Source organism: Uloborus diversus, chromosome 4 (assembly GCF_026930045.1).
Source record: "Uloborus diversus isolate 005 chromosome 4, Udiv.v.3.1, whole genome shotgun sequence".
Taxonomy (NCBI): domain Eukaryota; kingdom Metazoa; phylum Arthropoda; class Arachnida; order Araneae; family Uloboridae; genus Uloborus; species Uloborus diversus.
This window is the reverse complement of record NC_072734.1, coordinates 192,267,685-192,292,528: the sequence shown is the minus strand read 5'-3', so window position 1 is coordinate 192,292,528 and position 24,844 is coordinate 192,267,685. Positions and strand designations below refer to the sequence as shown.

The following is a 24,844-nucleotide window of genomic DNA, read 5'->3' as shown; positions in this document are numbered from 1 at the left end:
TTTTTTCGAACTGGTCTGCAAACCTTTTCAGGACTTAAAGGAACAAACTGTGAAAATTTCATCGAAATCGGCCGGGTAGTTCTCGAGTTTTGCGAGTTCAAACACACCGACGCTTTTTGGGGACTTCATTTTATACTATGTAGAGATTTGTAGCGTGAAGAAAATCATTGAGGAGAATGATCTGTTGCCATTTTTTTTCTCGAATATGAATAAATAAAATTCTGGTTTTTGTTTTATAGGCTTTTCCTGTAATCGGAAAATTTAAAATGTTTCCTTTTTTGGTTATTTTTCCGCAATCTACCACAAAATTGTTCTGATTTTTTTTTTTTTTTTTTTTTTTTGTTTGTTCAAGCGTGATTGTATACGTACACGTAACTTGACATAACTTTTATTTTCGAGGCAGACCGTGCAAAGCCGGGCGACGCAGCTAGTGACTTAATAAATGCTGAATGTGTTTGTTCTGTTGTCTCGTTCCAGAGCGTACCCCACCGGAGTGTCGGCGGTGCGAGCGTCCGACTTGTGTCCCCGGATCCCCGGACTGAGTCCGGCGCAGGCCCGGATGTGCGAGGCCCGGCCGGACGTCGTGGCGGCGGTGGGCGAGGGGGCTCGCCTCGGGGTGGCCGAGTGCAGACGACAGTTCCGGAACCACCGGTGGAACTGCAGCCACATCGGGAGCGCGAGGGTCTTTGGTCACGTGCTCGTCGTAGGTGAGTTTAATTAGATTTTTTTCAGTGCTACCTCGTTCGACCAGACTAAATCGGATCGAAGGCAATCCGGTTGATGTGGATACGAAAAAAAAAAAAAAAAAAACCGTTCCAAACAAGCACTCTTAGTTTTTGTTAGAGCAAAACACGATGCTTTGCAGCAAAATTACATTAGGAGGAGTAATTTATCAAAAGGGAACATATGAGGTAGTGAGATGCAAAGGCATGTAAGTGGTAAAATTAAAAATTTGGAGATAACGAGTGCAAATGGTAGGTAAACCCCTCCGCACTCTTAGGGCAAGGGATAGCACTAGTAGCCCTGGTAGGTGTTGCTGTACAGCATGATTTAGAAGAAAAAAAAATGAAGGAAAGCCTACCTAGGATGTAATCTTTATACGCGTTTTACTTAAAACTTGAAAATGTCCACTTGCATCCCTTTGCTTCTCACTGCCTCATATCCACTTTTTAGAAAAATTCATTTTCTTAATCTTTCAGATGACCTTTATTACTCTCAAGAAATCCGCACGTGGAAAATCCTCTTTTATTTAATGGTAATGTGTGTCTTTTCGATCAAAAGGGAACAAATCCGTCCTCTGCACGTTTTATTTTGAACGAAAGGGGGGATATATATTTAAGAATCTGTACTACGAAGACTTTTAGATCCAAAGGAACACATGTCCAAAATTCTCAAATTTTAATCCACTACTTTCAGATTCAGAGCCGTGTCCAAGGGGAGGGTTTTAGGGGTTAAACCCCTCCCATTGGTGAAAAATAATAAACCAAATGAGGAAAAGTGCAAATTTGGCTTAAAATTAACTTGAATGTTGAAGCTTGTGCACGGCATTTTTTTTTTTTTTACCATCCCCTTTTAAGTTTCCTAGAAATTTAGAAATGGCTTCTCTTTTTCGACTAAAATCATATTTTGGAAAAAGAGAGATATCTTTTTTCAGAGAGTAAACTATTGAATCACATTAAAATAGCCAATAATGGGAAAATGACATTAAATTGGAGTAAAAGGAAGTCATGTGATGCACATATCAGTTCGTTTGTAAAAGGAAGTAAAAAGAACTATTTATTGGATTTTTTTCGAATTGTAGCCTTATGTCACTCAGTAAGAAAGCACTTTTCATAGTGAAGGAATTTTTCAAATAGGTGCAGTGGTTCCAGAGATCACCTCGAACATATAAACACACAAAAATCCGCCCTCTCTCTTTATAATATTAGTATAGATTAAAGCAAAAAAAAAAAAGACAAAGTTTTCTAACAAATCTAAATAGTACCGTTTCTAGAAGATACTTTATCATTTATAGTTCAGCTGCAGCAGTGTCAGTGTGACGCTCCAAAATCTCCATATTGTTTGTTAAATTAGTAGTTCTATACTTTATATTGTATGTTCTATTCAAGAGTTGTATGTTTAATCAAAACAAACACCGAATATTTGTCGCATTTACAATTCTGTTCTTGCAGCAATCATAATTTACAATTATTATTTAAGTGCGTATATATTTTTTGAACCCTTGTGGCTCAGTGGTAGACTTCCACGCCACAGGTCCGGGTTCTATCCCTATGTGTTGACTTAGCCGTTCATCCCTTTGGTGGGCCGATAAAATGAGCACCAAGAGCGCTTGGGAACTAAACCCTGGAGGTTACGCGTTAGGCTGACCACCTAACCGGAACATCTGTCTAGCACCGCAGAGCCCTTGGTCAGGAAGACTGAGATGAGCACAGTAGGCCTTAGTCCCCATGGGCTAAGGTGCCACTGGGTTTGGTTTGGTATATATCTTTTAACTCTACAAATTTTATCCCGGTTAAATGAGGGCCGATAAACGACGTTCCACCGAAAAAAATACAATAACAGATATGGTAATATTACTTAAAGCGAAATCTTCTAGGAATTTGACTCCCCGTTTTGTCCCTCATTGTGACCATCAAACAGAAATGAATAATTTTTTGGCACACCGTTGTGTTTTCCTGAAAATGCAGAAATGAATGAAAAATTATTGAAACCAAAACCCCTCCCTTTATGAAATCCTGGACACGGGCCTGTTCAGATTCATGGACTTCGATAAGAGAAGATGAGAAGGTGGACTATCAGGGTTTTGGTGAAATTGGAATTTTCAACATTCGGGTTTTCATTCAAAAGGGCTCATATCCAAAACTAAGATGGCGATATCTCGTTGTTTTTTTTTACACAAACATTTCTTACTCTGGGCCATGATTTGCTGTGCTTTCGTTCTCAATTCTGTACCCAGAGGAGTTGATAAAACTATTTTGCTCTTACCCTAATTCGTTTTTCTCACCTCCAGAACATTTTTAGAAAATGGATATGTTCCCTTTTGATAAATTAGTTCTCATAAGATTTTTACTAACAAACACTTCATCATTTACTAGCAGTACCCGCACGGCGATGCCCGTGCTAAGAATTTAAGGGAAGCCCGTTGAATATATGTATAAAAAAAAATGCACGCCCCTTCTGATATGAAAATGATCATTTTCCTTCAATTAAAATGCGTAAACACCTTTTCAAAAAACTTATTCAAGTTTCTTTGGAATTTACAACTGTTCGCCAAAATGCATAAAAAGAACATAAAATGTTTTTCACGTGACCGAAGACTCGCGCGCTCCTGATGTGGCTGCAGTTCCATCGGTGGTTTCGGAAATGTCGTCTGCACTCGGCCGAGCCCCCTCGCCCATAAAAAGAATTCAGTAGCTTTAAAACTCAAAATAATTCTTCAACTGTATAGTTCATCGCTTAACGCTCCAAGCAACCACGCTACCGTAACCCTGCCCTTTAGCGAGTGAAGCGTTTTTTTTTCTGCAATTTAAAATGTTTCGCCAAATAAACAGTACTATTGAAAAAAATACGTTATAAATTGAATAATACGACAAATGAAATTATTTACCTAGATAAGTAACTATCTGCAACTATAAGAACAAAACAAACGTTTAAGAAATAAGGAAAACAAAACCCAAACGAAAAATCCTACAAAATCAAATTATGTACCTGAATATCGAAAAAAAAAACCGCATTCAAAAATCAATTTGCTAACCACAACAGCGTTGCCTACCAAGCGTTTGAGCCGCGCTGCCTGATTTCTCGCAGCTATCGTCACTGTCGGCCAGCGTCCTCTCGATGAGTTAACTTACTCCGCCATCTATTAGGAATTCATAGAACAAAATTCCCCCGCCATCGTTTTGTAATTCATAGAACTTAACTTCCCCCGCCATCGTTTTGTAATTCATAGAACTAATACTATAATTAAACATTTAATTTGTAATTAAAAATATTTTGATCAAACTGATTTTTAAAAAAAAGCCTATAACATTCCTCAGTAAATAGACTACTCAACACAAAAAGAATTTTTCAATTCGAATCAGTAGTTTCCCGAGATTAGCGCGTCCAAGCAAACAAACAAACTCTTCAGCTTTGTATTATTAGTATGGATACTTTACATGCAGCTAACATTATCAAACCCCTGTCCTGCAGACACCTCTGTTGCGGACAAAAAAAAAAATAATTGACCCGTTAGTGTCCGCATTAGAGGGGTTTTACTGAAATTATTTCTGTTGCATACATTTAACTAATATTATACTTAACTTTAAAACTTTAAACGCGTTTTTCTCCATGATGCAATTTTTCCCGATTTTTTGCATTCTAACTCTTATAAGCCAAGAACTGATCAAGATAAATGAAATTTGGAGTGTACCTTTTTCAAACAGTTTACTTTAATTTTTACTCTGCAAAACGAAAGTCGTTTAAAACGTTTTCTGCAAAAAGTACGATTAAAAAAGAAAAAAAAAAAGTATCTTCGAATTTTGCGAAATTTTTCTTTAAATATTTTCAATTTTTTATTAAATTAATATTTTTTTAAATCGCCGAATAAAAACTAAAGCTTAGATATTTGTGCATCATTTTTTGAAAAAAAAAAAAAACTGAAAATTGATCAAGAATATTTTGAGTTTTAGCGATTTAAAGCAACCCCACATTAAAAAAAAAAAATAATTTGAATTTTGACATCTTGAGTTTAAATTATGTTTTTCGCAATCACGAGTGTGTGTAGGGGTTATGTATGTTTAGGCATGTGTGGTTGTGTCTGTGTGCTGGCATAAGTGTGTGGATAGTTGTGTGTATGAATGTGTGTGTGTGGGGGGGGGGGGTATGTGTGTGTAGGCATATGTGTTTGTGTGTGTATGTGTTTGTGTGTGTGTGTGTGTGTGTGCGTGTATGAATGCGCGTGAGCGCAGGACATGGACGCAACCTGGAGACGGCTTTCGCTATAGGTGCAGCATCGTGAGAACCCGGTCGACGGTGATGGTGCGGAGGGAGGCGGTGGGAAAATAAAATCAGCTAACATCAAAAACAGCCAAATGAGAACAATAAGCAATCGTGATTGCTCAAAAAATAATAATAATAATAATAAATTTAAACAAAAAAATAATGTAATTTATGTTATGATTTTGCTTTTTAAGTGAATCAGTGCAAAAAATGTCAAAACTCTAAACTGTTTAATGATTTTTCTTTCATAATGTGTCCACTCCCTTAAGGCAAAAACCTTGTTATGAAACAATACCAAGCAAGAACCTACGGTTTGTGAAATTCCGAGGCATTTTCTTCGACGAACCGAAAACGACAAACGTTTCCGAATCTTCCCACAGACCTAACTGTGTTGCCCTTCCACCCCACAAGATTTCCCTTCTTCCCAAAAGTGGCCACAGCAGAGCCATAAATCTTGCAGCGGCTCACAATACTTCCACTCGATGGGGGAAGGTTATTAATAACATCTTTCTCCAAAGAAGGCCGACCGCAGAACGAATCTCTTCGAGTCCCCCTCGAACTAAGGCCCCTGTAGTGGAGGAGTCGACGCATCCGCCATTTTGAATCACACTTGATACAGTGCGTCTCAGCGATTCGCAACTCCAATAAACTATAGGGGGAGTATGTATTTGATAAGAAAATACAATAATATTCAACTGTTAAAACTTACCTTCTGACACTGCTCAAAATTCGATTATTTGTCTTGTAATAACTCTCATGGACTAACGACTCAAAAAAAAAAAAAAAAAAAAAAAGATAAATTTTATTTGTATAAAAAAAGCATAGAGTTTCATTATAACATTGCACACCATAATATTCATCACAAAAACTCATTATAACACCTCAAAAAAGAATGGAAGCCTTCACAAACACATTACAATCGTCCTCTCCGATATTCTCGGAGAGGTTCTCAAAAACCATACCATAACAAGTCTAATTGCCAAAACATGTTTACAAAATATCATGAAGTTAGGTATATGCAGACGATAAATAAAAAATTGGTAACGGAATAATTCTGTTTCATTTTCTTCTCACTAGGATTAATTTTTCTTTTTTAATAAAATTTCTTTTTGACAACAGACGATATTTTTCACACTAATGAGCCGCTTATTATTAGTAGCATTGAGTTTGAGATATTATTTCGGAACTCCAATAAACTATAGGGGGCGCTGCAGCCACTGTCTAATGGCGGACGAAAAAGGTAAAACAAACGCATGCCGTAACTTGCTTTGATGCTCAGTGGACGACATTCATTTTTCATCGTATTTGTGGGAAGCTTTCTTTTTCATTCTTCTGAAATTACATTGCACCATAAACTGTCTGAAGCCTGTCATTTACCCCAAAGAGAACACGTGGAATGGAATGTTTTACCTTTTTCTTTAGTATTGTTTATCACCGCAAGGTAGCGTATTCGAGCTCTGGAGTTGCGAATAGCATTGTTGGTGATGCTTGCATTTCTTTAGCCTATGTTGCATTGAGTCAAATGCAGGGGTGCCCACAGGGAAAGATTATGGCGCAAGTGGCGCCATCAAAATTTTTTGCAGGGGATTTTTTAAATTTTTTCATTTATTTACTAGTAGTACCCGCACGGCTTTGCCCATAGTAAAAAAATTAAAAGGTCATTTGGTTCGGCTGTATATTTACAAATAATGGATGGTGAATTTCTCGCCAATTTGCTACGTTCATTTGCTCGCTCATATTACGGTTCGACGTTATGACAATATGGTAATTTACTCGTCCACGGTATGATAGTTTGCTCGTTAAAATGTCCTTAAAATTGGAATAGAAAAAGAACAAAATCGAATTTTCGAAAAATCGTTTCGAGGTGCACACCCTTATGCTACAAACTAACTTTGTGCCAAGTTTCATGAAAATCGGCCGAACGGTCTAGACGCTGTGCGCGTCACAGAGATCCAGACATCCAGACAGAAAGACTTTCAGCTTTATTATTAGAAACTATTGGCATCCGCACAGCTTTGCCTGTAGTAGAAAATTAAAAGGTCTTTTGGTTCGCCTATATATTTACCAAAAATGTATGATGAATTTCTCGCCAATTGGCTTGCCCATGTTACGGTTCCACGTTGTGATAACTTAGTCATTTACTCGTCCATCTTATGATAATTTTGCTCGGGAAAATGCTCTTCAAATTAGAGTAGAAAAAGAACAAATCGAATGTTCGAAAAATCGCTTCGAGATGCACCCCCTGATGTTATAAACTAATTCTGTGCCAATTTTCATGAAAATCGGTCGAACGGTCTAGGCGCTATGCGTGTCACAGAGATCCTGACAGAAACAGATCCAGGCAAGCGACTTTCAGCTTTATTATTAGTAAAGATCAAGGGCACCCATATGCAAAATTTTAGGGGGGTCTCAAAAATTTTCCCCGTGGTTTAGCAGAATATTTTCCCCACAAAAACCGAGTTCAGTACAGATTAGAGATATTAAAATATGACATTTTTAATAACTTATTCATTAATGGCTGGAAAAGAAATTTTTATTCATTTTTGCAAAGAAGAAAGCATTGAAAGCAAGTAAGTTCTCATTTCTAGGGGGGGGGGGGGGCTTGAGCCCCCCTTGCCCCCTATATGGGCGCCCTTGGTAAAGATAAAGAAGATAAAGATTTCCTCGTTGTGCGATAAGTACGCTTGCTCCAACATGGCGGAAGCATTGGCCTCTCCAGTTATAGAGGTTCTACATTCGAACACTAGAAGGTGATTTTTTTTTAATGTCTTTTTCTTCCTTTTCTTTCTGCTTTCTTCGTTTGAGATCAATCGCGGTTTTATCATCGGGGTTACAAAGCGAATTCTGTCACTTAATGTACATGTAAAAGGTATATAAAAGATACATTCCATTGACAAGAATTCCGTTTAATTGATTTTATTCTTCGATTTTACTTTTTGAGCGAGTAACATTGGGTCGACCTCATCGAGGGGGGGGGGATGACGTGTTTCATAATGTTCTTTTACGATGTTGCATTTTTTTTAAAATCGCTATAAAGTTCATTTTTTATTACGAGAAATGACTAATGTTCGTTTGTCTCCTGCGGCAGTCCGTTATGAATAGCACAATTCTCGTAAAATGAAGAAATGGCTAAAAAAAAAAAAAAAGAAAAGAAACTGGAGGGGGAAAAAACTTTTCTGACAATAATCGTTAAAAGATGAATATCTATCTTTTTCTTCCATCCTTATTTGTCTACAGATTTTTATTTCTTTTTTTTCCTTTCAATATATATACAGTGAAACCTCCGAATAGCGGACAGTTAAGGGACTAGAAGTTTTGTCCGTTATTGGGAGGTGTCCGCTATTAGGAGGAACTACTTAATTTACCTTTTTCAAAATGGGCTGTTGTTCCCTTTGTAGAACACAATCGAAACAATTGCGAAAGGTTTCCTACCTTTTACGTCAAGTGTAATTAATCTGTATTTTCTTAATAAAGGTATACTGACAGCACACACTTGTCTTAAAAAGCATTTAATCAATTAAAGTAATCAGTTAAAACAGTTTGACATCTCTTTTTTGCGTTACTAACGGCGGCGCGGCGATTCCGGCGGAGCAACCCCCCTCCCCCCCACACTTTTTATGGTTAATTTATTTATTTTATCTCGAGTATCACTATTGCATGATTGACAGTTGGCAATATGACCTTGAATATGGGCAAATCTTTTTCATTTCTAAAAATTAAACAACCCAGCGAAACCACGGCGCCATGAAGCCGACTACTACCGGCGCCGGTCTGCTCAATTGCATCTCCCGAGAGCCCCAGTTAGAAAAACCGCCCAGTTTCCTCTTTTTTATCTTAACTTTCGAATAGTTATTGTGTACAAAATTTATTAAAATCTTAAGAAAAACGAACGTTAATTGTTAGACTGACATCAGTTTGCACTTTCAATACTCTCAAAACTAGCCGTTACAAAATTATGACTTTTTTTTTCTTTTTTGCTGCCCGCAAAAATTACCATGCCTTTTACCACCCTATTAATTCCAAGAAACAGTGATAAGGAAAACGGGGGGGGGGGGTGGAATATCAGTTGTGGGAGGATGAAAAGTTTTGTAAGGCAAGCAGTTACTAAGATATTCTGTGAAAAGAAAAAAAACCCGGAAGTGCTACGATCGCAAGGGAAATTTTTTGTGAAATAACTGTCCGTTATTCGGAGTGTCCGTTATTCAGAGTGAATTACATGGAATGGCCTATATTGAGGGACCGGGACTTGAAAAAATGTCCGTTAATTAGAGGTGTCCGTTATTCGGGAGTGTCCGTTAAGGGAGGTTTCACTGTATATACAAGATTACCCGACAGATGTTTTGTTCAAACTTTGTAAATTGAAAAGTTGAAAAATTTTAAGAAACTCTCAAGTGTTTGAACCTTCTTGTTGACAAAAATAAGTACAAAGAAATTGATTTAAGCTACTTGGTGTCAGAATGCGTATATTTATTACAACTTGATTTATCTAATGCCTACTGAGCAATAGTTTTATTAACTATTTTTTCTCGCGTACTTGAAAGATCTTCATAGATTTTATGATTTTTTCATTCAGTCATACTCAAAAGGATAAAAATCGTCCTCAGATATTACGTGTAAAAAACTAACTACCCATCTAAAACAAACGGCAAATCCCGCTGCAACGTCCACCAAATGAAAAAGAATAAAAATATCGAAAGGATACCATTTGAAAAAATGATAAAGGTAAAAACAGTTCCCTGAATAAGCGAAAACCACTCACCCCCCCCCCCTTCCTGATATAAAATAAACATTCTTCAACTTACGTGACTACACTCTTTACAAACCAAAAAGAATTCTTTGCAATTTAAAATATTTCGCGAATTAAACAAAAAACACAATAAATTACATTAACAGTAGCTTTAAAATGCAAACAAATAATCCCGCAACTCTATTGTTCATGGCCAAAGTCGCCAAGCCACCAAGTTACTGTAATCCAGCCGATCAGTGAGCGAAACGAACTCCGACCGACTAGTGGTCCCATCTTTTGAACGAAAACTTTTAAATCCCGCTCTCTCGCTGGGCATTCTCACTTGCTATCTTTCTCTGCGTACTTGAATGAGCTTCATATATTGCCAAATTTGCTGGCTTTCTTATTGTCCTTTGGAAGCGGGTTAAATATTTATTTCAGTTCTCGCTCAAAAATAGGTTTAAATAAATACTAATCATTTGGTAGATATAACCAACCGATGTTTCAATTAATTAATTGAGAAAAAACATTTCCGATGCGATCCATCGTGCTTCTATATAAACCATGCTTGCCACAACTTAATTACACACAAAAAATTTGATCAAAATCGTTCCAGCCGTTTAAAAGCCTTATGGTGACAAGCGTCCGCACAGAAGAAATATATATATATATATATATATATATATATAAGATATGTATATATATTTTTTACGAAATCGTAAGGAATGGAGTCCGAATCGAGTTCAGATGAAATCTCTGCGTTTTGCGATGTTTAAACTGCAAATAAATGATTTATGAAATGCAAATGGTTGTTTTTTATATTACCAGCTGCGTCGCCCGGCTTTGCACGGTCAACTTCAAAAATAAAAGTTGCTTCAAGTGACGCGTGTCCATCAATCAGGAACAGGGGGAAAAAATCTGCAAAATTTCCTGCTGACAGATCGCGGAAAGAGCCTTTTAATGCCATTTTTGGGTCCTAAAATTGGATTCGAACGGTTCGGTACTTTTTTTTGGCGTTCGAAAGCCCGCCTACGTTCCTTCTCGGGTGCTCAAGTACCTCCCTGCTGAATTGGGTCGTGATCCGACGTAAATTGCGTATTTGCAAAGAGAACATACTGGTAGTTATCAAAATAATGAAAACACTTGGGAAAAAAAAATTTCAGAATCGCTACTCTGCCGTAAATGTTCTGTTTATAAAGAAGCTCTTGTAACTATAATCACTCACACTGGTGAATCCAGATCGTGATTTACAGTCAAACCTTGATATCTCGAACCTCCTTATCTCGAAACCCTTGATGTCTCGAAAAAAAAATTTTCCCCAGCATTTTCTATAAAAACCCCTATGTATTTTCCATAGTTATCTCGAAATTTATTTTTCGAAACCCTTGATATGTCGAAATTTTTGCACAGAAGCAAGTTTCAATTGTTGTTTTGCTTTGCCAATTTTTGTAGTATAACCAGTTCCAGGGACAATTGCTTAACGTTTTTCATCCCTTTTCTCAGAAAATTTTGTTAATAGGGGATTGAGGCAAGATAATAGAGAGTGTTGGTATGAAGGGGGTGCTGTGTTTTCCCCAGAGTTTAGAATCTTTGTGCATTTCTCTCGAACATGTTGTCCACTTTGAGGAAAGGGCTTCAATTTTTCGTCCGTCAGTTTTCAAGCAAAAACGGAAAATGCCTTCCTCATTTTCATTATTCAGCTTTTTTAACTCCTACAAAATGGCTGCTGAGAACTTTTTGAATGTGAGGCTACTGGTTAAAAATAAAATTAGAATTTTTAAATTTTTAGGTGAAAAAACCAAGTTGAAATTGTTTTTCATTTCAAAATTTCATCCTGTGCAGTTTCGACAATTAGAAAATTTCCCTTAGTACATATATAAATGCATATAGTGTACGTGTGTGTAAATGTGAGAGTTACTAGTGTAATTTTTAAAAAACCTTGATTACTCAAAAACTCGATATCTCGAAAAAAAATTCCATCCCGAGAGATTCGAGATATCGAGGTTGTACTGTAGTTCTATGGTCACTTTTGCTGCTGTTGTTCACTTTTTATAGATACTAATAGAATCCGCTTCAACACCCGTCGGTTTCTTTCACTGAGCTTCTCTTTCCTTCCACTGTTTTGCTTTGCCGAGCTTGTCTTTCCGCAATATGTGTAGGTTATCATGTGACTTTAGATACTGTATCTCTAGAAACGCCAAAAAGTTGAGATGTTTCATATACATTTACTCCAACTAGACGCACCCTAACAATTTGGCCTCTTTTAAAATTTGAGAGGTCCGTCATTTCACGCGCTTGAAAAACATCCAAGACTTCCAGAACTACCGTTAAACTACCATATACTACCACATCATATACATCGTAAAATCAAACCGTTTCCGGATTTTTTTTTTTTTTAGGATTTTCATTTCCGGAATTTATATCCACACGGTCCTCATTTCGGAATCCTAAATTTCATATCATGCACAATATTGTCAACTTTTCTTAATCAAGTTGGTTGTAAATGCCGAAATAAAAGGTACTCCTTTTTCGGTGCTTTTACTCTAAATTTGTAGTTTTTTAACCAAATACTTGTTCTTTACATTGTTAAGTTTCTGAAATCGTCCTTCACTTTTTAAAATTTAAAATCGGTGAAGTAGTTCTGTAAATTGCAAAAAATATGTATTTATTAATTTTTATATTATTATCACTCATTTCTCAGTCGACAGAAACTCTAAAAATAAAACCGCTCCCCCTATCTTTGAAAAATTAATGCTTTTGCTAATAAGTGCGCGTGGTTGAAATGTTGAATTTTACACCCTTTACCCCCCTCCCGTTGACAAATTCGAAATGACGGGCCTGATGAAAGACCTAATGGTTAACAAATCTTATTAGTTTTATTTATACTTCAGAGAGATTGATTGAATGAGTTGGGAAACGAAGTATGTAGTGCAGACGACAGTAAAACTCAATTATACATTTTTAATCTTTACTAATAATAAAGTTGAAAGTCTCTATCTGTCGGGAACTCTCTCTGTCCGGATCTTTGTCTGTCTGTCAGGATCTCTGTGACGCGCATAGCGTCTAGACCGTTCGGCCGATTTTCATGAAATTTCGCAAAGTTAGTTTGTAGTATGGGGGTGTGCACCTCGAAGCGACTTTTCGAAAATTCGATGTGGTTCTTTTTCTGTTCCAATTTTAAGAACAAAATTATCACAAGATGGACGAGTAAATTACGAAATTATCATAACGTGGAACCTTAACATGGGCACAAGCCAATTGGCGAGAAAATTCACCATCCATTATTTGTAAATATACATGCGAACCAAAAGACCTTTTAATTTTCGGCAAAGCCGTGCGGGTACCACTAGTGCATTGAATAAAAATAATAATGAATAATGAAAAGTTCAAAACCTCAAACTATAAACATCCTTTTCGACGCGAAAGAGTATCTATCCAGTGCATTTTAATGATCACGAAGTGCTTATCTGGAATCCGTTTTCAGGTCTCGAATTCATCAAGTGCATGCTGAAAGTGACTTATCAATAAGAATTTTCAATCAATAATTTAAAAAGAAAGCAATGACAAGAGCTCGATTCTCTACGTTTTTCTATCATTCGATTACAGGTTATTAATTTGCATGAAAACGAATCATGTTCGTTAGGATAGGAGGGGGGGGGTCGAGACGAGAATATAAGCATTCCAAACACGCAGTAAATTAATTGAAGATGGGCAAAAGAGTGGGCCCACGGAACGGGTCCTCCTTATCTTATCAATTTTGGTGCAAACTACAGCTTTCGGAAGTGGCGAAGAAAAGGAAGTAACTGCACCATTCATTCCAATTAGTGTCAGCTAATTACCGCCTTAAGTACCCCATTCGGAGCCCTGAACCCGCCGATAATGGGCGTATGGCATCAAGCGCGGTAATAGCCATTGACAAATAATAATATTTTCAATTTATCAAGCTTCTTCAAAACCGATCATTAAATAATCGGCCCGACTGCGAGTGGGCCATTATCTGCCGGATACGCAGAAAGGGTGTCTCTCTCTCTCTCTGTGTGGAGCAAGTAATCCAGGGTTGGCCGAATTGGACCCAATTGGGTTGGACCCAATTAGGTTTTTTTTTAAAAAAAAAAAAACCATTTAAAAAAACTCATTATTTAGCCCACTTTGGGTTTTTTAAAATTTTGTGAGAAGTTTTTAAAAAAATTAATTAATTTAAATATTTTCACAATTTAAACTCCTTTTTTATTTGTTCTTCACCACAGACAATGAACACAAAAAATGAATTTTGATAGTATTTCTTAACGGCATTAAAAATATAGTTCAAAGATTTTAAATAAATGTATTTAACTTTTTTCTTTAGCTGGTCAATAAATAACTCAAATTATCTTGACCAAGTCCTGTCACGTCTGATTTTCTCAATATTTGTAGATTGTACAGAGGAAACTAATTTAGTTAAAAAGCTTTTATGTAAATTATTTTCTGCTATCCAACACGTCACAAATCTCGAATAAACACAAGGTAATTTTTTTTAGAAATAAACAGATTTTTCAAACGGTCTACAGAAAACAGAACAGGTACAGTATTTTCATTATTTTACAAAAAAATTTAATACTTCTTACCCTGTACACAGAAATAGAGAAACAGGCAACATAAAATTCAAAGAAATGTCTTGATTAAGCTGGAATTCAGTAAAAAGGGATTTAAACTAATTGAGGTTCTACAGTAGTTTTGCATAACAAAATGAAATACTATAAAGTAAAATGCAAAAAAAAAAAAAAAAAAAATGTAGTAATTAAAAACGAACAATAGATTTTATCACTCGAGAAGTAACTTTGCCTTAACTGTTGGTAATAATGAAAATTCAAAAAAATCTGAAACTTTAACATTCTTGGGTTTTTTCGTCTTTTATACTTTTCTTCAGAAAACTCTGAATTTTAACTATTTTTCCAGCTTTTTACCCGAAGATAATTTTTGCACTTTGTCCATATACTTATGCTACAATATGCTACAAGTACCCCACATTTTCCCTAAAAAAAGACAAAAAAAAACCCACATTTCTTTTAAAAAACCCAACTTTAGTTGGTTTTTTTTGGGTGTTATTTAAAAAAACCCAAAAAACCCTGGGTCCATGGGCTTTTAAAAAAAACCCGGGTTTTTGCCAACCCTGAGTAAATCCGAAGTGTTTGAAGTGCAATGTCTGAACTATACAAGCTACACAGTTAAAAAAGTTCCTGAAATTTTACGGCAAAAGTTACTGGCATCCACGATGCCAGTAACTATTACCGTTAAATTCTATTTTACTGTAAAATTTTACGGTAGAATAAACGAGAGTTAAAAAACTCAAAATTTGAACTGCAGGTTTGATCTTGGGACCTTTGAAATGGCAGGCGGCTTTGCTGCCCACCATGCGAGTTGGGACGCATCGAGTAAGGGAAATACGGTGTTATATGCTTTGTACTGCAAGTCACGTGGTGTATCAATTGGCGCTGCAATCGTTTATTTTCTTCGGTACAATTTGCTGTAATTTTTTTCTGTACTGTAAACACTACATTTTACAGTAATATTTACCATAAAAGTTTCCTGAATTTTTAACAGTGTACACAGTGCCGAGTAAAGTAACGTCTAAGGTGCAAACTGACCAAAACATTGTTCGACACGAGTCTTTCTTCAGACCAAAGAAATTGCATTACAGACATTTTTTACATAGGTGTATTCATTGATCTAAAGCAAGAGTTCTAAAACTTTTCCAACTCGCGACACTCTTTGACGAATTAGAATTTTCTCACGGCACCCCAGTCCATCTCTATTTTTACTTCCTTTTACAAAAAAGGAAGTATTGTATTCGCGAAAAAATTTTCACTAAAAAATCGGCCTTCATTTCCATTTTGCTCACCCCCGAATGAATGTTGAGTTTTTTTTTCAACCCGACCACACGTGGATATAATGCCTAGGAACGTACAGACATCCGAAATATCCATTTGGACGATCCCTGAGTTAATTACAACGAGTTTTCTCGTGACGTCTGTATATACGTATGTATGTGTGTATGTATGTCGCATAACTCAAGAACGGTTTGTCCTAGAAAGTTGAAATTTGGTACGTAGACTCCTAGTGGGGTCTAGTTGTGCACCTTCATCTTTGGTTGCATTCGGATGCCCCAAAGGGGGTCTTTTGCCTCTTTTTGGGGCGAAATCGTTGTTAATTTCGATGTAAACTCAAGTGTAATTTGGTTGTAATTTGTGGACACTTGGCGATATATCGCCAGTCTTTTGGTCGCCAAGTTTTGCCGCCAACTTGGCCACAAATTTGGCGATTTTTTTTTTTTCAATTTGGCCACTGCTCGTTTGAGATAAGTGCGTAAGTGTGCCAAATAAGGCTGCCCTAAGGGTTCAAAAGCTAATATCTCGCTCCTTTATAATTGAATAGCTCTCACAGGCCCGTGTCCAGATTTTCATCAAGGGAGGGGTTTAAATACTACCTGCGGGGGGGGGGGGAGGGATCAACCCCCTCACAAACATTTAGTTTTACGACAAATTGCCGATCCTAGTATGACGTTATCCACTTGTAAGGACTGCTGTATCGCCTCCCCCCCCCCCGAAGAATCTTTCTGGCTGCACAAGTGACCAAAGTATTTCTTCATTTCACAGGTTCACTGTAATCAAGCCTTGTTTGTTTCTTTTTTATAAAATCTGTTTTAAAAAAAATTACACACATTAAAGAGTTAATTTAAGTCAAATATACATTTTCTTCATTAAACTTATTATTTTTTTGTCCAATGGGAGGGGTTTAACCCCTAAACCCCTCCCCTTGGACACGGTGATAACACTGGCTCTCATAAAAACTAAGAAAAAAATAAAACCAAGAAAAACATATTAAGTTTCAGTTATGTTTTTCAGCAGTTTTAGCAATTAAAAGCGATTTGACTTTTTAGGTGCATGGACCGGTGTAAAGAAAACTCTGAGCAAAGATTATTTCAAGCAGAATTGAAGACAAAAACTTCAAAAAGTACTATCAAATGAACACGAATTGTAAAGTCTTTAATAGCTATAAATATAAATTAAACCACATTAGATAACTTCAAAAACATTACCAAAAATTTCATGCTTACTTCTTCAAAATCGATGAAGTCACGATCTAATGATTTTTTACTATGCTACATTAAACAAAAAAAGGGGGGGGGTGGCCTTATCTGTCTGTATGGCCTTATTTGGTAAACCCACCCAACACATATATTGGACACTTCGCGGCACCCCTCGCCTCTTCTTACGCCAAGGGCGGATCCAGAAAATTCTCAAGGAGGGGCGATTTTTATTAATTACTCTTTTCTACATTCCCTTACTTTCTATCCCTAATGTCATGAAAGATCGTCTGATTTAAAAAAAAAAAAATTAAGTGCAATTCCTGAAAATTTCCTGGGGTGTGCTTTAAACCCCATCCGATACCTCAATGTCATTAAAAGTGTCCATTTTTTGGACTTTAAATTCGAAAATTTTTCAGAGGAGTGCACCCGAACCCCCCTCTAATATCATTTAAGATAGTCTAAAATTGAGTTTTTGGAGCTAAAATTTCGTAAAATTTTTCGTAGAAAGTTTAAATTACTAAGCCTGCAGTAATAACAGATAGACTACAATTCAAGACTTCAATTCCGAAAAAATTCTGCGGTGGAGCCCCTTTCTTCTACCATCATATAAAATCGTATAAAACTGTGCTGCGGAATTTCAAAATCGAAAATATGCCGCCTGTATCTTGGCTCAAGGAGGGGGCGATCGCTCCTTCCTTGTATCCGTCCTTGTCCTACGTCACTCCAGAATGCCGTGGCACCCAGTTTGAGAAACCCTGGTCTAGAGAAAATATCACTTGTAAATTCGAAACAAGTTCCGGCAATCCTTTTCATGATAAATGTCTACGAATTGTAAAACTTCATAATCCACTAGCTGCGTGTGCGGTCTACTTCGAAAATAAAAGTGGTGTCAAGTAACGCATGTTTAACAATCAGGTTTAAATAGAAGAAAAATTGTGTAAAACCTCACTTCAACGTGTGGAAAAAAACAAGTTTATGACTATAAATTTAAATTTAGACCTTTTTGAAACTTTTTAAAAATTCAGTCATTTTTGTTCACAGTCGTAAATATTCCGCGTTTTACGGATTTTTTAAAGTCAAAATCATCTTTTAAGGGCTTTTTGCCCAGCCCCCACAGAGGGACGAAAAAAAGCCTATATGAATGGCGTCCATATGCAAAATGTTAAGGGGCGGGAGCTCAGATATTTTCCCCATGGAAACCGATTTCAGTATAGATTAAGAGTTATTAAAGTTTTGACATTTTAATAATCTATTAATTGATGGCAGGAGAAGAAATGTTTTTACATTTTCGCAAGGAGATTAGTACCTAAAGCAAGGAAGTTCTAATTTCTAGGGGGGGGGGGGAGGGCTAGAGCCCCCACTTGCTCCCTATATGGGCGCCCTTTGAGCCTATGTGAATTCCTGAGCATCAAAGGACCTGTGCCAAATTTGGCAGAGAAACGACGTAAACTGTAGATCTGTATAAGAAAGCCCCTCTATGCGGGATTTTTGTGTCCGTTTGGGGGACGAAAACCACATTATATGTACGCCTGAGCATCAAAGGACCTCTGTATCAAATTTGGCGAAATTCCGACGTAAAGTATGGATTTGTATGAGGAGCACACAAATAAACATCCGTTTTTGTTTGTACAGATAATGATTTGTAATTCGTAAAGCAATCAATCAAAATCTAATGTAGGGAGAAATAATGAATGAATCAGAGTCCTCTTACGGATAAGTCATCACAATTTTTACTTCCTTTTACAAAAAAGGAAGTATTGTATTCGCGAAAAAAATTTCACCCAAAAATCGGCCTTCATTTCCATTTTGCTCACCCCAGAATGAACGTTGAGTGTTTTTTCTACCCGACCACACGTGGATATGTGCCTAGGAACATATAGACACCCGAAATACCCATTTGGACGATCCCCGAGTTAATTACAACGAGTTTTCTCGTGACGTCTGTATGTACGTATGTATGTGTGTATGTATGTCGCATAACTCAAGAACGGAATGTCCTAGAAAGTTGAAATTTGGTACGTAGACTCCTAGTGGGGTCTAGTTGTGCACCTTCATCTTTGGTTGCATTCGGATGCTCCAAAGGGGGTCTTTTGCCCCTTTTTGGGGGGAAATCATTGTTAATTTCGATGTAAACTCAAGTGGTGTTATAATTTGGCGGACACTTGGCGATATATCGACAATCTTTTGGTCGTCAAGTTTTTTCGCCAACTTGGCGACAAATTTGGTGATTTTTTTTTTTTTTAATCTGGTTTCAATTTGGCCACTGCTGGTGATATTTAGAGAGTCAACTATTGAATCGTATTAAAACTGCCAATAATGAGAAAATGACATTAAATTCGAGTAAAGGTAAGTAATGTGATGCACACATCAGTTCGTTACTTCAAGCATTTGTCAGCTGACATCTGTGGTGAATAACATCAAAATAGTTATTATGGATTATCCTAGCTTTGAATTTTCCTATCAAAAAAGAAAAAGGCCTAAAATTGTAGATATATGTCAATTTCCCCTAGATATGAGCCCAGGTAGAGCGGTTTGACTGCATAAGCTCTAGTTCAGCTGCAACCGGGGTCCAAAGTTGCTAATTTGGACCCATAAATTACGTGTATTAACATATAGTTTCAAGATATTTATCGTTTGCAAATGAAACTAATTATTTTCATTTTATATTGATAGTTCGCTAGTAAAAAGTATTTACTTTTCGCTAATAACAACCATTTACTTTAACTGGATATTTACCGTCTTCTGTCAAAGATATTCCCCATTGATAAGCAAAAAATGGTAGAGTTCCTCCTCTACCATTTATCTCTGATTTATTGCACATAGCACATTAAACGACCAAAATATAAGATTACTGAACTTGAAAAGTTGAAACAAACTTTTCAAGTTTATTTGTAATAATGCCTACAAATAAATAGACTTTCTCCTTTAAACTCGTAGTACTAACAAAAAACGCCAAATGTGTTGGAAGAAAAAAAAATTGTGCCGAAGTCTCAAATTCCAATGGGAGCGCCAATGCATTTCTGGGGTCAAACTAGCAACTTTGAACCCTCGTTGTAACCAAACCAGCGCCTATGCAGTCAAACCGCCTTACCAAGGTTCATATCTAGTGGGATTTGACCTAAATCTAGAATTTTGTCAAAATCCGTGACCCTCAAGGTCGTGCTATTTGGTAGTGAGTTTTCCTTTTCCTTTTCTGAAAACGACTAAAACCAACCCTATTTAAGGTGACCATGAATCCATTTTGAATGGGACAGTTCCGTTCTATGCTGCCCCTGCTGTCCCCTCACATTCTCAAAGGTACTGTTCTCTTTAACAGACAGAACGGAACACTGAATGCTTCAACCAAAAGTCACAATTTAAACCTTTTCATATCGACAAATTGAACCATACATAATTATTTAATGTTTTTCCTCGTATAATGCACTCGTAGAAGGAGTGTTTTCTCTTCGGAGTGAGTCTTATACCCTACTATTATGCTGGCTGAAAGATAAGTGAAAAAGTTGTAAAACAAACACTTTAGAAAAAAGATCGGTTTTGATGATTTTTAAAAATATTTAAAGGGGAACCCCCCCCCCCCCATGAGCCAGCCAACTTGCTGCAAATGCTCACGTTTTTGAACTGAGCACCTCTCTAGCCCCCCAGAAGAATTTCATTTTTTAATGTAATACTCCCTTCGTATACTAATTAAAAAAATGGCCGTGAAACTATGGGAAAATGGAAAAAATTGCGGGCGGCATTTCCAAAAAGTGGGACGTGTAGAGAGAAAACAGTGGTCGACTTTGGACTCAAAGGGTCATTAAGAATCAGCAATAATTATACCATAAGCATTTGCAGGTATTTTTATTGCCGCGTAATTATCGCATAATGAGTTGCAGTTTCAAACTCCGTACTTATATTGATTACGTATGGTATGGGACAAGGGTGAACTCAGGGACTGGGGGGGGGGGGGGTAGATAATTGGCACAAGTTCGCCATCAAAGTTTTTTGGGGGGATTTTCGAAATTTTTTAATTTATTCATTTTAATCTATTTATTGCGTTATTTTTAATTTAAATTATCTATTTTATTTTATTTTCTTTATATTTTATTTCATTTATGTTTGTGTGTATGTGTGTGTGTGTGTTATTGGCGTAGCCCAGAACTTTTCTAATAAAACAATAATGATAATAATAACTAAAAATAATTAAGTAAAAACTGTTTTGAAACAAAAAATTAGTAAAATAAAAAAGAGAGCTAAAAATAAAAAAGGGAAAGAGGGTTTAAAAAAATCTTGGGGGGGGGGGGGGGTCATTTGCGCCATTGAATCTGAGGGGCACGAGAACTCTTGGTATGGGATGGGGCGTGATTTCGAATCTGAAGAGTCGGAGGTTAAATGACCAGTCAGAGAATTTTAGAGCATTCGACTCCGACTCTTTTTTACCTCAAAATGAGTCCGGATCTAACTCCACGCCTTCCAGTCCGCAGCCTTTCCTCATATCAGTGTTTAAAGGAGGAAGCAGCAGATCCCAACGACTACTCTTAGTAAGAACACGCAGCTTCTTCATGGGGGAAAAAAAATATCGCAACGTCTTTGCCAAGTGGCTCTTTTCTGCATATCAGGCAGAGGCATTCTGCGGGACGTTCCCTGTAATCTACGCTTTCAAACAAGTCCGAGGCGAGAAAGTAAAGAATGATGGCGGAGCGGGGGCAAGACGGGGGAAAGAGACGTGTTAAAATACATGCGAGGGCGGCGCAAATACGCATCTTTTGGAAAAAATCTCCCCCCCCCCCCCTCCCTCCCTACACACATAGGTCTCTTCTTACTTCGTTCTTATCTTTATGAATATGATGCAGATTGCAGATGCCTTTTATTTTCACCTGTTCTCAGACAAGAGAAAAGGCTTCCTGATAGCTGAACCAACTCATTTAGGAGGACGAATGATGGTCATTGGGAAGAAGTAGGTGGATTGTTTGGTCTTCAAAATTCCAGGGCTACCAACTGGTGCCATTTTTCTCCAAAAATCTCACGTTTAGTTTCAAGAGCCTTGAAGTGTATTTTTTTTCAAAATCTGGTAACGTTTTCCCCCTTTTCCTTTAAAATGTCTCATTTTGAATCTTCCCTGTAAGGTCTGAAGAGAAGTTATTTATATTAGTATTTATTCTATAAGTGTTCACTAGCGCAGCCAGAAATACCTTCTGGCGGGGATTTTTGATCAAAAATGCCTTCTGAAGGGATTTTTTGGATCTAAAATACTTTCTGGAGGGGGGTTTTGGATCAAAACTCACTCATGGAGGGGTTTTTTGTAAAGCAAAAATATCTTCTGGAGGGTTTTTTGATGAAAATACCTTCTAAAGGGGATTTTTTGATTAAAAATACCTTCTGAAGGTTTTTTTTTTTTTTTTTTTTGGATCAAAACAGCTCTCTTAAATGCATAAACTACTGTATTAGAATTTGCATTTATGTTAAAACCAATGGTGCGCCACTGGTAGTGTTCATTAGTATTTATTTCCTAAAAAAATGACTTTTTGCTGAAATCCCAACCATGATTCAGAACAACTTCGTTTATCCGAGCTAACAGGAACCAAAAGCAATCCGGATAAATGGAAATCCGGATAATCCAGGTAATGTGGGTAAAAAGCATAACACATTGTTTAATAAGCAGGCTTATCTTTTATGAAAACAAAAAACGAAGCTTTGTAGTAAAATTACTAAGGATTGTTCCTTACGAACTTTATCATTTAAACCCAAATCTCTTTTTGTGCGATTTTTTTTTGTTCGAATTTTATTTTGTGTGGTTTATGAAAATTAATTATAAAACGAGTGCGAGACAGTATCTTCAAGTGACGACCGGAGGCATCCCGATGGGAAGTCGCTGTGACCTCCCAAAAATTTCTTTATTTGGGAAATTTTTCGTGAGTCGGCAAAACGGGGTTGTTTCCTTCAGTCAAAAGTGCTAGTTTTAGTCACTGAAATGGATAGAATAAGCAAGAAAAAGAAAAAAAAAAGAAAAACATGGACCCAGAAAATACTTTCATTTTCCCAACAGTTATTTTTTAATTCATTTTTTAAAATATTCGATTTTTCAAACGAGGCGTGGTCTTGATGACGTCCCAAATGATGTATTTTTGCCGCATCTTTCTACCACGCTTCCACGTTATGATCATCAAGAAGCGAATTGAAATTGCGCTCTACGCTTGCTATCAACCCTATCGTTGCCAATACACATGAGTAAAGATGCGAATTAAATATTTTGCTCTGTGAATGGCAACACAGAATGGCATTTCATCATTTGTGATGTCATCGTCAAGAAATGTAAACAATGAAAGCTCACCGATTAAAGTAATTTTTAAAAAATATTAAATTTAAACAAATTATTTAAAAAGTGGTCAGATCCTATGTTTTTAGCATGCTTTTTTAGAAAAAAATACTTTTAAAATTTTGGAAATGACCCCATTATCATTTAAATGAATATAATTTTTTTCTAACATTTCGATCCCGATAAACCGTAACGCTGTTTAAACGGGTGCCGGATAAACGAGGTTTACTGTAACTTGTATATTTTGAATCAAATAGGGGCACGACTCCTAGAAGTTCGAAACTATTTTTTTGGGTGCAATAAAATCATTCAGCTCAGTTTCTTATTTTGAGTAAAAGTGAGTTTAATAATAATTTTAATTCTAATTCTCCAGCCGAGTAATCGACTGAAATTCATTCAGAATAGCTACTTGTTCTAAGCAAAAGTAATTTCAACAAATAAAATAATTTTTCTGCCCATGATTTGGCTAAAATGGCCGATTATAATCGATAATGTGGCCGGTGACCGATTACTGCCGATTAATTAGTGCATCCTCAGTTTTAACCTTTATAAGTTTTTATTGCAGACCCGTTTTGATCCCTTTTTTCCCAAAATTCTCTATGCCCGTTTTCTGCAGGGAAAACTAAAAATCAGTTAGGGGAAAAGGCGAATCCAGAAACTTACAAGGAAGAAGTGATTGATTTTAATTACTTACTTTTTACTATGTATACTGATTTAAAAATATTGATCACAAAGGTTTTGGACTTTAATTCCGAAACAGTTCCGAGGTAAAGTCCCGAACCCAAACCTCCCTTCTCCCATTAACAATGAAACTTGTTTAAATTTGCGTTTTTTGAACTTCATTTTCGAAAAATCAGCGGTGGAGAGTCCCTCAGGGGAGGAGCGATCGCCCCTCCCTTGTATCCGTCCCTGATTAGGAGCCATGTTATATCCCGTCATATGACAATCTTTGAGTTTATCCGAGAAGAGCTGATCGTCGAGAAGCAATAAAAGGCGGAGAGAGTGAAGCTTTCAAATCTTGAAGCAAGGGTCTCAAGTCACGTGACATATTTTGAAGTAAAGTATTGGAAGAAATCAGGTTTCTTTCATTCGTTTCACGTAAAACGTGGCTCCCATTCGACGTAGTTGAACCATGTGACTTGAGATCTTTGCCTCAGCGTTTCCTAAGCCAATGATTGGACTTGCTCCCTTCAGTAACTAATTCCTGCTCCAAGGAGCAGACGCTCATAGAATTGATAGAAATAATTTTAACCCGCTTAAGGGTCACAGAAAAAATAGTGCTTCACGGAAAAGTATGAAAATAGGAGAGACACGGGTTGAAAGTGTATTAAGGAGAAAAATCTATCTCATAAAAATTCTGTATCTTCAACTAGTGTCTTCACTCTAATAATAAAGCTGAAAGTCTCTGTCTCTGGATGTCTTTTACGCGCACAGCGCCTAGACCGCTTGACCAATTTTTTATGAAATATGGCGCAGAATGAGTTTGTAGCATGGGGATGTGCCCCTCGAAGCGATTTTTCGAAAATTCGATTTTGTTCTTTTCCTATTATAATTTTAAGAACATTTTACCGAGCAAATTATCATAACATGGGCGAGTGAATTACCAAATTATTATAACGTGGAACATGGGCGATCAAATGAACATAGCAAATTGGCGAGAAATTCATCAACCATTATTTGTAAATATACAGGCGAATCAAATGACCTTTTTATTTTCTACTATGGGCAAAGCCGTGTGGACACCGCTAGTGTATCATAAAACAATCACAGATAATAC

At 36.8% G+C, this 24,844-nt stretch overlaps 1 protein-coding gene across 1 annotated transcript in view; it reads left to right on the top strand.

Moving 5' to 3' along the window:
* The first annotated feature begins 442 nt into the window (after positions 1-442).
* Positions 443-24,844, top strand: part of LOC129221075 (protein Wnt-7a-like) — a 48,877-nt gene continuing 24,475 nt past the window's right edge. Inside the window, exon 1 of the mRNA XM_054855512.1 lies at positions 443-707. Within this exon, the coding sequence (XP_054711487.1) occupies positions 443-707 (265 nt within the window). The remainder of the gene's footprint in view (positions 708-24,844) is intronic.